This window comes from Gobio gobio (assembly GCF_949357685.1).
Source record: "Gobio gobio genome assembly, chromosome: 12".
Lineage (NCBI taxonomy): Eukaryota > Metazoa > Chordata > Actinopteri > Cypriniformes > Gobionidae > Gobio > Gobio gobio.
The window spans coordinates 39,345,303-39,360,270 of record NC_137105.1 but is presented as its reverse complement, the minus strand read 5'-3'; the positions used below and the strand labels follow the sequence as shown (position 1 = coordinate 39,360,270).

The following is a 14,968-nucleotide window of genomic DNA, read 5'->3' as shown; positions in this document are numbered from 1 at the left end:
TCGCAACTTTTCATTTTCAGTTGGTCTTAGCACACGATGTAACTGTAGAAGAGTCAAGTTTAAATAGGAAAAATATTGAAAGTGTCTTTGGTCATTTTTTGAATGAGATGCTAATGGACTGATCAGAATCAATGATGTATGCTAAGCTATGCTAAAAGTGCTACCGCCAGATACAAAGATCGGCTGAATGGATTAAAAAACAGTAAAACTCAACTATTTAACTCTAGGGGACTTGTAAAATGAGCCTATTTTCCAAAAAAGTGGAGTGTTCCTTTAAAGGGTTAGTTCACCCAAAAATCTGTCCGTCATTAAAGGGTTAGTTCACCCAAAAATGAAAATTCTGTCATTAATTACTTACCCTCATGTCGTTCGACACCCGTAAGACCTCCGTTCATCTTCGGAACACAAATGAAGATATTTTAGTTGAAATCTGATCTCGCTGATTCATAACGCTTCGAAGCTTCATGATGCCTTGTTTTGAAATCGTCATCACTATATAAGTCGTTATTTAGGGTTTTTTTGCGCACAAAAACTATTCTCGCCGATTCATAAAGTAATTTTAGAACCACTGTAGTGAGATGGACTTTGTAACGACGTCTTTAGTACCTTTTAAGGGTCTTGAGAGTGTAAAGTGCCATTGTGCCAATGGAGACCTTTGAGAGCCATCAGATTTCAACTCAAATATCTTCATTTCTGTTCCGAAGATGAACGGAGGTCTTACGGGTGTCGAACGACATGAGGGTAAGTAATTAATGACAGAATTTTCATTTTTGGGTGAACTAACCCTTTAATTACTCACCCTCATGTCTTTCAAGACCTTCGTTCATCTTCGGAACACAAATTAAGATATAAATAAGACCCCTCCATAGACAGCGAGGCCCAGAAAGGTAGGAAAGAGATCGTTAAAGTGGTTCAACTTTACTTTTATGAAGCAGAACAAAAATATCGACTTTATTCAACAATTTCTTTACGACTGTGTCAGTCTCCTATGTTGACATAGGGTGCATCTCAATCAGCTCCCTAGTTCAGTAGTCAGGGCAGTGGGAATCAATCAATGGGCTGACAACCTGATCAGTGCTAGGGAGCTGATTGAGACGCACCGATAGTAAATACAGTGCAGCGCTTCCGAGTTACGTCAGAGCTACACCAGAACGATGGGTTACCATTGGCCGATGCTGTTCACGTGAGCACCACGACGCATGCGTGTGATGCCGACAGGAGCTGGCCAACGTAAACAGCGTAGGAGACTGACATAGACGAGAAGAAATTGACGAATAAAGTCGTTGTTTTTGTTTGTTTTTTGCGCACAAAAAGTATTCTCGATGCTTTATAACATTATGATTGAACTAGTCACATGGACTATTTCAACTATGTTTTTACTACCTCTGGGCCTTGAAAGTGGTGATTACATTGCTGTCTATGGAGGGGTCAAACCCAGAGAGCTCTCAGATTTCATCAAAAATATCTTCATTTGTGTTCCGAAGATGAACGAAGGTCTTACGGGTTTGGAACGACACGAGGGTGAGTAATTAGTGACAGAACTTTCATATTTGGGTGAACTAAACCTGAAGTCTCGTCAGGTTCACGCATTAATTTACTTATGAAATAAAATAAAAACCATAACGTTTTCTCTCGTATTGATTATTGCAATGCTTTGCTTGCAGGGGCCTCGAAAACGACCCTAAATAAATTGCAATATGTCCAAAATGCAGCTGAATCCTGACAGGGACCACGTCTAGAGAGCACATCACTCATTTTGGAATCTCTATACTGGCTCCCTGTCAGGTTCCATAAAATTTTGATGCTTACGTAAGGCCTTGCATGGTCTGGCACCAAATTAATTATCTGAACTCTTAACTGTTTAACAAGGTGTGATCTCCGCTCCTCTGACTCTAGCCTTCTGACTGTTCTCTCAACTCGCTTACATTCTATGGGTGACCAGGCTTTTTCCTCCCCCAAAACTCTGGAACTCTCTTCCGTATTGGATTAGACATGCTGACTCCTTTATTGTTTTTAAATCCCTTCTCAAAACTCACCCTTAGACTTTCTTATATGTGATTTCGTATTTAGTTTTTTGTATATTTTGTATATCTTGTGTATCATGTTTGTAGTACATGTTTAGTAGTCCTATATTGTTTTGATATTTTTATTCCTCTGTTTTTTGTGTATTTTTTTTGTAAAGCGCTCTGCGAAGTAGGAAGGCACTATACAAAATAAAGTTTATTATTATTATTACTAAATTTCAGAGCAATATTTCTACAAATATATATATATATATATATATATATATATATATATATATATATATATATATATATATATATATATATATATATATATATATATATATATATATATATATATATTCAATGCCATGAGAACAAGAGGTATTTCATACTCATAATATCACATTAACATTAGCTGCCAGGAAATGAAACACAGAAAAAAAATAGTTTTTACATATTTTACATATCAAATTTTACATAAAGTCCAGTACTTTCAAAGCATTACATGTTTTCATCGCTTTCTTGTTTTTAGTTTGTTCCAAAAGTTTTACATATAATTTAAAGTCATTTACAAAATGTGAAAAACTTGGTTTACATTGAGCCCACTTCTTTTTATGTACGTATATGATGTTTTCCTAATAAAATCAATAATAACTGTATAATATGTTGTTCTTTGTATTCCAAATTATCATTCAGAGTATAAAAAGGACATCGAATACACAAATGTCTATCATACAATTCAGTTTTCCATTAATAAAAGTTTCTAAATCTTTCCAAAATAATCTTGAGTAAATGCAGTGGAAAACAAACAGATGCAAAATAGTTTCTTTTTCTAGTGCACAAAATTCCCAGGTATATGAAATATTTAGCTTAAATCTTTCCAAAAAATGCTTAGCAGGATAAATTCTGTGAAGTATTTCGCAAGACACTTCCTTAATTTTGTTACTAACACAAAACTTATTTGGCAATTTCCATGCTTTGACCCAAGAGATATCACCATATAAAGAAGACCAAAATAATCTTGCCACAGGAAAAGACACAAAGAACAAAGAGCATTTCTTATGTCCTCATGATTGAGCATCTCATGAAGGGTTAACAGGCAAACAAACGATTCACACTTAATATAGGCTACACCGAATGTCTATCAACTGGATTTTTATTTGAACCTGTTTGTGGAAATCTATTTTTAAAACGTTAGGCTGCGCCATGTACAACAAAATAGTCCTATAAAGATCTTCACACGTCTTCTTGTTGGGATCATAATTTTAAATCCATGCCAATAACCATCTGGCCTACAGACGGCTCTTGGGTGGGGCATGAACTCTAATGATGCTCTTATAATGACAGAGGAGTTTGACAGCGAAGCAGCTGCGCTCATTTGACAGCATGGACTAAACCTGATGCGCGCGAACAGCAACTCGATCGAGTGAAGGCTATGTTACATTTGTATAATGCACTTTCTGTCCTTTTTTTTGTTAGCTAAAAGTGCCTAAATCAAGACACTTGGCATATGAAAGTAGAAGTGAACCAATGCAGACCCGTTTGAGGAACTTGTTTCACCCTGGAGTCTCGATATCATCCTGAAGCTGGACGATGCGCGCGGACCATTCCAGATAGATCAATGCTATGAACTTGCATTATGCCTTCACTACATCATGGCGCTATTTTTATTGGAGTATTTTTAATAGTCACCGGTGGCTCCACCGCTTTTCTAACTTCGAATCAAAGTCGACTCCAGGCGTTCAGCATGTGCTGTGTGGTGCTCGGGGCGGTGATGCTCATATTAGGACTTTTCTGGGCTATGAACGGCAAGAGAACCCCGGTGCCTTATAATGAAGAGTACAGCCACGACTACAGTCAAGTCATGTTCACCCCACCGACCGGAAACCTCCCCGAATCCCAGTCCGTCTTTCTGCACGGGTAAGTGGGGAGAATGGCATCATAAACGAACTAAATGGCTGCGATGATGCTTTGATAAAATGAAATCAACGCACGGGAGATAAAATCAGTTTAGGGTCGAGTCATAGAGGAGGTTCCATCGAAACATTTGCAGTCTCTGGGACCCCAAAGTCTGATTTTCTCAGTAGCACTTCATAATAATTAAAAATTTAAAAACAATGTTTTGTATTATTAAAGTATCCATAAATGTGCACTCACATAAACTCTTGTCCATTATAATGCAGCTTTTTTTTTTTGTTACAAAGTATATACCCCGTATAAAATTGCAAATAGAAATAAATTACTTTGTTAAACATTACATGAATAATACTCTTACCGGCATATATATTGGCTATTATTGTTCTTATTCCAACACCCATAAAGTTAACTTAATCTCTCGGAACTCAAACTTCCTCTCACAAACCTTTTAACACATATTAAATCAATACACTAATAATTAGAATATATTTAAACAAACATAAAAACAAAGAGGAGACCTGACCTAATATAAAAAGAGCGGCCTGGAAAATGCTCCTCTATCATTTTCCAAAAAGTGAGCCATATATGAAGGAGATAACATCATTTACGTCAATTAAATAAATGCATACTTTTTAATGCAGCTTTGCTCAAGTCTTAATGAAAATCATAAGTAGAATTTAGGAGCAAACATGGAGATAATTGTACTTTTCCAGCCATTGTGCCATATCTCTTTCCTTTCCCCCTCTCTCCCACCCTCAGATGCCATTAAAAATCACTTAGATGAGAAGTCTAAGAACTGCTGCTGCTCCTCTGCGCTGTTATCTGATACTGAAAGGCCCTCTAGTGTTGATCAACTGTATAAAACCTTTCATTTTGGTCCCAGTTATCCAGACCTGTAATACTTCACGCATACTGTATATTGTAGTTTGAACTTATTAATACTAATAATGTGTGATTGTATCTTGAAGGACTGTGCATAGGCGAGGTGTGTATGGTGACGATTTGGACTATCCCCCCATGGAGCCGACATGCTTCAGCCCTACCACCCGGGGTCGGCCGCCTCACTGGGACTTGGAACCTCCTCCGCCTTATGAGGTGGCCATCAAAACCACTAGGAGCTCCACACACCTGAGGCGCAGCTACTCAGACACACAGCTGCTCACTGAACCTCTGTTTGGACGCTCACGGGAGATCAGTTTCGAAGTGTGACATCTGTTCCTCTCTTGAGACCCGAACCGAGGAGCTGGATACCCACCCTGAAATATTCCCAAACAAGTGTTGATGAAGCTACAAAACAGGCATTGACAATCCACAGCTTGCAGAGGGGCCTCTTGAGATGGTTTTCATCTTAACCATGTGTTAACAGCCTTTTCTCAAATGAAATGCATTATAAATATAAAACATATAAGCTACTGGAAATAAGTGGTTAATCTCTCATTAAACATAATGTAATGCATTTTACAAGAGATGTGGCTTTAATTTTAGGTAGGCCTATTGCCTCCCACCCTTTCAATAACTGATCACTCATATTTTAGAAAATATTCTAGTGCCTGAATGTGTGAAGCACACCTTATACCTGAAAAAAAAAATCATTCCTACATATGGGTGCTTATTCAGACCGCCAGAGCCAGTGAACCGAAATGTCAAAATAAATTACTATGTGACCCTGGACAACAAAACCAGTCAAAAGGGGTCCATTTTTTAAAATTGAGATTTATATATAATCTGTAAGCTGAATAAATATGCCTTCCATTAATGTATGGTTTGTAGGATAGGACATTATTGGCCGAGATACAAATATTTGAAAATCTGGAATCTGAGGGTGCAAAAAAAATCTAAATCGCCTTTAAAGTTGTCCAAATTAAGTCCTTAGCAATGCATATTACTACTAATAATACATTTTTGATGTATTTATGATAGGAAATTTACAAAATATCTTCATGGAACATGATCTTTACTTAATATCCTAATGATTTTTGGCATAAAAGAAAAATCGATAATTTTGACCCAAAATTAATTTAGAATTTTGAATATTGCTAGTTATTGCCAAAAATATACCCATACGACTTATGACTGGTTTTGTGCATGATCCAGGGTCACGGTCACATACACACACACACAAACGCATATATATATATATATATATATATATATATATATATATATATATATATATATATATATATATATATATATATATATATATATATATATATATACACACACACACAGACACAGAGTACATGTTTTTGTTAATATTGGTGGATTTAATGAACCAAGGGAACATGTTTATATACAGGAATTATTTCCTGGGATGATATATATATATATATATATATATATATATATATATATATATATATATATATATATATATATATATATATATATATATATATATAAAATGGTGTATTGGATTTACATGATTCAATTAAGTTAAACAAACATAATTTGTTCACATAATTTCAACATAATGGAATTAAGTAATTTTTAAGTAACCAAATTGAGTAGTCTCACAATGATTTTAGTATGGCTCCCTAACAACAGTGGTGCATACTGGGGCTTAAGACCCTGCCTCTTTAATCAAAACACATGTTTATTTTCGCATATTTTTGTTGTCACTTGACTGATCTATAACACAGTACTCAGTAGCTTTCATTATATTTGCCAGCAATAGCACATCATATATGAGCTAAGAGAGAAATGCTCTTTCATGACATGTGCTGATGAGTCGGTCCACAGCCTAAGCAATCGCTCCGCTCTTCTCCACTATGGTAACCCAGTGTAATTTAAATGGTTCGAATAATTCCAACATAATTAAACATTAAACACTAATAAACAATAAAAAGTCTCCCCCTTTTTCTAATTTTGCCCAAAAACACATAAAATAACACTAAATTTCAACAATTTTACTCTAGTCGTCAAGTCCCAAGCAAAGCATGCTGGGAACTACAGTTTCAGCAAAAATCATTTTCGAGTACTTAATTGGTTCACATTCACCCCAAATAATTTAATCTAGTAGATTGCACATTTTAGAGAATTACATTAATCGAAAGCAACAAAATCATGTTTAGAAGAGAAACACAAATTTGTTGCGTAGATCACAAATAATACGATTAAGTAAATTGGACAACATGTGTTTTCCTGTTTTTTCAGTGTATATATATATATATATATATATATATATATATATATATATATATATATATATATATATATATATATATATATATATATATATATATATATATACACATACACACATACATGTTAATAACCAATATTAACAAACAATATAAAAAAAAAGTTCATATACATAAATCAATTCAATAGTAATATTCACAAAACATCAAAATCATTAATAATTAATAAGATTTTCCAAAATATTTAACCAGCCCGTGCACTTCCTGGCATCCAAATTGCTTTCCGGCAGTGATGTGGATGATTTTCGAAAAGCGAAAATGTTTTGTTTGTATATTTATTGATTATTTTTTTCTAGACTCTCAGGGCAAAATATTGTGTTTAGTCAATAGAATATTTTCATGGGATAGCCTGCATGAGCACACAATTTTCACAGATTGAAAAAACCTCACGGTCAGGTCACTTTAGAGATCTGGCCTGAGAGATGATTTATGCATAAGGCACACATTGTGGTGGCTGATAATGGGAGCACATCTCTGCTGAGAAAACCACACAGCATTACTGAGTTTAATGATGAACTAATGCTCTGTTAATATTGTTTGGAACACTATAAAAACATGGCATTCGCGGCCACTACTTCCTCTGACTCACCCATTATAATGGTATTCATCTTTTAACAAAGGCACTTCTGGGTATTCTCTACCTTCTGAGTATTTACTGTGTTTCCTTTGAACTACAATGAATAATCTACCGACCGAGGGCTGTTTACATCAGTTTTGTGTGCATGCAAGTCTTTTTTTTAGAATGCTGTCCTTTTTTTGTTGTTGTTGTTTTAATGTAAACAACTAAAGCATAAACCAGACTCCAGTTCCTTTTTTGTATGTGGTATGATTGAAAAGTAAACAGTATATGATTATAAACTTTTGCTCTATAGTGCAGAATATTTGATATGTAACAGGTGAAGATCTTACCATCAGTGACAAAGTGGCAAAAAAAATTACGTCATGCTCTTTAAATGTCTCTTACTTTTTTAATACTTAAGTGAAGATATTTAAATTTTTAAACATCTGTAAATCCTAGGTTGGTTGTACAGAATGTCAGTGTAAAATTTAAACGGATAAGTATGCAATACACACAATGTATGACACGTAAAGGTACACTATATAACTTTAAAAAACCAAACTGTATGCATTTTGCTGAAGAACATTGCAAATTGTTTTTGTTGTTCAATCAACATTGAATATTGTTATCTTGCTCATAAATCATTTACTACTAGACCAAGAGATGTAAACAGTTTAGATAGAAAGGTTTTGAAGCTGACCAGCTGAAGACAACAACCATAATGAAATGACACTTCACAAGATGCTTTACAATGAACTCTGTTAGAGAGCTATACAAGGATTTATCTGTTCAATAAAACACCTTACTCACCTGTTGAGTAATAAAAACGCTTTTACAACATTTCAAATCCCTCAGTTCTCGCCATCTTTCTCACTTGCACTCTCAAAAAAAACGAGTACAAAATTGTAGTACCTTTTAAGCTACAAGTGGCCATCACTGGGGTGGTTCACCCAAAAATTAAAATAATGTAATTTATTACTCACCCTTATGACGTTCCACACCTGCAAGACCTCCGTTCATCTTCGGAACACAAATTAAGATATTTTTTGTTGAAATCTGAAGGCTCAGTGAGGCCTGCGTAGGCAGCAATGAAATGTCCACTCTCAAGATCCATTAATGTACTAAAAACATATTTAAATCAGTCCATGTGAGTATAGTGGATCAATACTAATATTATAAAGCGACGAGAATATTTTTAGTGTGCCAAAAAAAATTAAATATCGACTTATATAGTGATAACCGATTTCAAAACCCTGCTTCATGAAGCTTCGGAGCGAATGGAATCAGCAAGGCGAATCATGATTCGGACAGTATGTCAAAATGCCAAAATCACTTGACTTTGGTGCTCCAAACTAAATCGACTCGCTAATTCGATACTAGCTTCATGAAGCAGTGTTTTGAAATCAGTTATCACTTCAGATTTCAACAAAAACTTCTTAATTTGTGTTCCGAAGATGAACATAGGTCTTACGGGTGTGGAACGGCATGAGGGTGAGTAATAAATTACATTATTTAAATTTTTGGGTGAACGAAGCCTTTAACACTGCATTCACACGGGGCGTCTGCGTTAACGCTTGGCTGAAGTTTCGTGCTGATGCGACCATCATAGTGACAACAGCCAATCACACGTCTGCTCTGGGGTTGCATGAATGCAATTGGCCAATGTCTGCTCTAGGGTATTTACATAGGGCGATCTGATTGGATGACGCTTGCGTTGGCGCTTGAAAAGAAATCTTCAACTTCTGCCGCTTGCAACGCGAGTGAAGCGACGAGACGGAACCCACAATTCGGTTTGGCAATGCATGACGTCACCCATTCAAAGTAAATGAGAAGCGTTAACGTAAGGGTAGGCTACATTTTTGTACCTCTAAGTCAGGGGTAGGTAAGTTCGGTCCTAGAGGTCTGATGTCCTGCAGAGTTTAGCTCCAACCCTACTAAGCGACCACAGTATTAGTGATGTGTCGTTCATGAACAATTCGTTCATTTTGAACGAATCTTTAATAGGACTCGAGAACAACGGGTTGTCTCAGAGAGAGCGATTTGTTAATTTTGTGTTCACTGTGCATGCGCAACATCCCATATGTTTTGTACAGGAAACAGAATTGATTAGTTCATCTCTCGAGTCTTCGGGTTTGAGTCATTCGCTCATCAGGTCCCAGCCCCATAGGCAAGGCTATGAAGTCACCGGAAACAGAAAAGATTAGTTCATCTCTCGAGTCTTCTCGTTCGAGTTGTTCGTTCAAGTCCCCATAGGCTGAATGCAGAAACAGTTCATCTCTCGAGTCTCGTTCTTTTGTCACGTGACATGATAGCCGTGTTGGATACACAAATTAGTTCATTCCTTTACAGTCTATGGTTAATTCAGATAGTTTTTAGATAGTATAATTGATTTTCATATGAAGCCTGGAAACGGTGGGTTGTTCAGAACGGATAGGCATAACAAATGTGTATTGCACTTATCTTCTGATGATTTTATAATAATAAATATATTACAACATGCAGTCAATAATATGACTGTAATGTTGTATATGTTGCGAGACACTGAACAGGGAAGCGGTCACGTGAAAAAAGAATGAACGACTCGAACGAGAAGACTCGAGAGATTAATTAATCTTTTCTGTTTCCAGTGACTGCATAGCCTTGCCTATGGGGCTGGACTGAACGAATGACTCAAACCCGAAGACTCGAGAGATGAACTAATCAATTCTGTTTCCGGACGCATGTATATTACATATGAGGCTGTCACGGGTTTGGAGTGAATTCTGTGCCATAATTGAACAAACAAATCCAGCATTTTGCAGACAAACACAATCTGCTTTGCAAAGGAAAACTCGACTCGCAAACAAACAGAAAGCGATGTGCAAATACAAAGGTCAGTTTGAGGGAAAACACAGAGTAACAAATATATGTATTGTGTTTTGCAAATAATAAATGAGTGAGCGTAAATCAAATTTCACAAATAAATGCAAACCATACTAAAAATTGCATGTAATCTTTGAACAAATACCAAATCTAGTCCATACAAATGCATTCCTGTCTGTTGCACTCTGAGCTTGATTTTGTGAAATGCTGTTCACATAGATTTTCTCACAAATGCAGTTCGCGTAGATTTTCTCACAAATGCAGTTTGCGCAGATTTTCTCACAAATGCAGTTGAGCAACTTCCTCTTGCAAAACAGCAGATGGCGCCTTGGGTCAATTAACGCTAGTCCGAGAGAAGCCCTGAAAAACGTTTTCAGCTGACGAAAATGAGCGGTGAACAGAGTTTCTGTCTTACTGTATCTATTATTAATCTTTTTGAGATTTTCACTATGCCAACCCTATTTCAATATAAAAAATCATAATCATTTAAAGATAATATTGTGACCGATCAGTGCAAAATTAGTGACATGGCTGAAAACATTTAAGCTAGGGCCAGTTTTTTCTCATTAAAATGCATGCATCCATCCTCCATACCATTTATCCACTGTAGTGTAACAGGATATAAAAAATAATTAACTTTTATGTCATTTGTACATATGATGATAACATTTTTGTCGCAGAGAACATTCAAAATAATGTAAGGGTGTGTATCGCGTCACAATATATTACAATACAAAAATGCAACAATGTATTGTGGATTAAAGTTTAGACAGATTTAGTTTGTATGAGATATTTTAATGTCACATCAAATATGGTAAATCCTGAAGGGCACACATTTGAGCTTCCATTTTTATTAAATATTTTTAATAAATTAAAAATAAAATATATTTTAAGCAGAGTAGGCTATATATTATAAGCAGAATGATGAATATTTATTCTCTGCTGTCACCATTTCCTTCGGGAGAAGGACCAAGTCCAGCCTAAGTTCACCTCTGATATAATATAACATTTAGCACTTTAATGAACTGTGTTAAAAGTGTTAAAAGTAATCATTAAAAACTACAGCCTACCATATTAACTATTTTGGAATTGTTCAAAGTATTGTGGGTGTGTATGTATTGCAAGATCAGTATTGTGTATCAAACTCAATTGTGAGATGAATTAATTATTACATGCCTGAAATCTGCTGTTTTGCAAGAGGAAGTTGCTCAACTGCATTTGTGAGAAAATCTGCACGAACTGCATTTGTGAGAAAATTAAGCTGAGAGATTGTAATAGACAGGCATTTGTATGGACTAGATTTGGTATTTGTTCAAAGATTACATGCAATTTGTAGGATCCTTTGTATTTATTTGTGAAATATGATGCAACTTACTCTCACTCATTTATTATTTGCAAAACACAATACATATATTTGTTTCTCCTCTGCATTTTCACTCAAACTGACCTTTGTATTTGCACATCGCTTTCTGTTTGTTTGCGAGTCGAGTTTTCCTTTGCAAAGCAGATCGTGTTTGTTTGCAAAATGCTGGATTTGTTTGTTTAATTATGGCACAGAATTCACTCCATAGTCACGGCCCAGATCAGACATGATGACGGAACTAACGGCTCGAACAGATTACGTGTTTTGTTAACACTGTAACAAAAACCACATACCCCATAAAACGCCAAGAGTCAAACCGCCCAACTAAATTAAACACTTCCTCAATAAGAGCTTCTATAGATGTCTTTCAGGGTTGGAGCCAAACTCTGGAGAACAGCGACTCACTAGGACTGAACTTGCCTACTCTAAGTAGAGGAAAACAATGGTATAATTGTACCCTAAGGACCAATTCTGTACCTTTAAAGGTACAGTTATACGTTTTGTTCCCCAAGGAACAAAATTGTACCTCCACTGGTAACTTTTTTTCTGAGAGTGTGTAGTGACCACTAATCTATGCCACTACCTCCGTAGCCGGAGCAACTTTTCTCTATTTAAAGGCACAATATGTAAGATTTTTGGATTAAAATATCAAAAAACCAGAACAATGTTATATATTTTGTTGACTTGTGTACTTACACTATGCTAAATGTTTACAAGAATGTTTAAATGTGAGCACGTGAGCATTAGAACTGGACCATGGAGCAATGGAAGAAGGTGGCCTGGTTTGACATATCCCGTTTTCTTTTACATCACGTGGATGGCAGGGTGCGTTTCTTCCTTTCAACACACTCAAATGTATCTAATATGATAAATCAACTCTGTGTTTGTTACCCCACATACACATGACCAGAAGAAGCGGAAGCGACCGACTTCGGCATAATAAAAGCTTCACTGCTCTCGAGCCGTGTGTCGGGCTTGTCTCTCATTAGCAATCGCTCTAGCGGCCTCGTTCCACTCCAGCGGCTTTCAGTGCCACCCTGCTTCTAGTAACGTTAAAGGGTAACTAAACCCCAGCTCAGAGCTTAACTCCACCCGCTGGCAATTTTTGAAAAATGCTGGAAAAGTGGGCAGAGCCCAGCGGAGACAGAGGGGACGAACCGAGGGCGGAGCTGAGCGGAGGGCGTGCACCTGAGACCCGCAGTGACGGATTGATTGACAGCAGTCTGACTTGCTAGTCACAAAGATGGAGAATGACTGGAGTGACGCCAGCTTTGCAACAGAGCGGTCATTCTCCTACCTTCACCTGAAGTGGAGGAGGGTGAATTGTCTGTAGACACAGACCCAGAGCCTTATCAATGCGAGCCACTGGCTCAAACTGCGTTAACTCCCGATGCCGACGATGCTAGTGAAGCAGCAGCGCAAGAGAACTGACCTAATCTATGAACAGTCAAATCCTTTCCTTATACTGAACGCCACTAAAAATAGATCAGATATCTGATATGCATACGATGTATTTTCATTCAAATTAACTGAATCAATAAGCCAGCACGTTACGGTATTGTTGTTCGTTACCAAGGCAACCACTTGTGTGTCAGGGTTTGAAAGTGCGTCTCATGTATGAAAATTATCTGTACACATGACGGGCGGCAATAAAATCGCAAGAAAATCCTGACGTGTACTGACTACTGCATTATTTAACCGCATTTTCTTAATTACAATGTTAAAGCAAGTGTCAAGTAAGTTTCATTCATAATGTTTCTACTTCATGTAACATGACAGTTTATACTGGAGTGAAGCCGTTCTCATCATGTGGTTGGGGAAAACATTTCTGAGGGCGTGGTGAGCTCGTGCCAGGGGCGCGGATAGTGAGCCGTTGTAAGTGCCATCCTACGTCACGATGTACCACAATAGGAAAATTCAACTGCAGTAGCCACCATTCAACCTTAAGAGGGCAGCACTTTGGCGGTTTTACACCATATTTTATAGAATTAAAACACTTTATACTCAAATGTCAAAACATTTACTTGAATCAATGAACAGCATTAATAAAGCCCCAGTATTACAGATCATTAACTAAAAAAAGCTGGTTTAGGGTTTAGTTACCCTTTAATAGGCCTACATTTAGCTCATCCATGAATTAGGATTTCTGCCCGAGTCCCGTCGGAGTCTTTTCCACCGGCTGTAGAGGTGAAGACTACAACTCCTATGATTCCGCGAATCCGAAGGAATCATCAAGCATCAAGAAAATTACATACTGTGCCTTTAAAGATATGTCAAGACACGTGCGGACAATCGGGCAAGTACTCAACTGTATTCAAAATTTCCCGCAAAAACCTTCCTGACAGGTCTAAAATATAAACACTAAGACAAAAACACGTTTTGGAAAATGGATTGATGATGTATTGACTCATTATTTAATTTTAAACAAAAAAGTTACAGTAGTGTCCCTTTAAACATATTCAGATCGTTTCCAAGAATACAACCATCTTAACCATGTAGGCCTGCATGATAAACAACACCCATAGCCTGCTGTTTCCAACTAACATGCCGACACTGGCACACCAATGAGAAATAATGGTTAGGAGGAATTTCCCAATTCCTTCCAATCTATTTCCCATAACATGTCAGCCTTGAAAGCTTAACATTTTATACAGATGTGTACTGAAGCTATTTTTGAGAGGAGTGCTGCAATTCTACAAAACACACTAAGACAAAAACACGCCAGCAGACTCTCCTCTGTTCATTTTTTTTTATGTAGCCTATTTTATTTTTATTTTTAGATTTATCGTGCTCCATGTCAACCTTTTTGTTTTTATCTTAGTGTTCTTTGTCATAGTTTTATCTGATCTGGACCAGTTGTGTCCCTCTCTAGTGGATAGCTTAAGTGGCCCTGCAATCATGCTTTAAGAATTTAGTCTGAGTCATAACATGAGCGCATAGGCTATAAATCAGCATGTAATTATGACGAAATATTTTTTTTAATAAAGCTGTGTATGAGAAATCTCTGAACATGGGAGTTCCTCCACGCCCAGCCAGGACTGGGCGACTTCCTTATCGA

General features: G+C 36.7%; 1 protein-coding gene across 1 annotated transcript; it reads left to right on the top strand.

Moving 5' to 3' along the window:
• Nucleotides 1–3,645: 3,645 nt before the first annotated feature.
• LOC307135334 (uncharacterized protein) lies at nt 3,646–5,244 on the top strand (the record flags this gene model as incomplete). The annotated part of the gene is made up of 2 exons (XM_079831686.1): nt 3,646–3,926; nt 4,892–5,244. The coding sequence occupies 2 exons, from the start codon at nt 3,646–3,648 to the stop codon at nt 5,130–5,132; spliced, it is 522 nt and encodes a 173-aa protein (XP_079687812.1). The 3' UTR covers nt 5,133–5,244.
• Nucleotides 5,245–14,968: the final 9,724 nt, after the last annotated feature.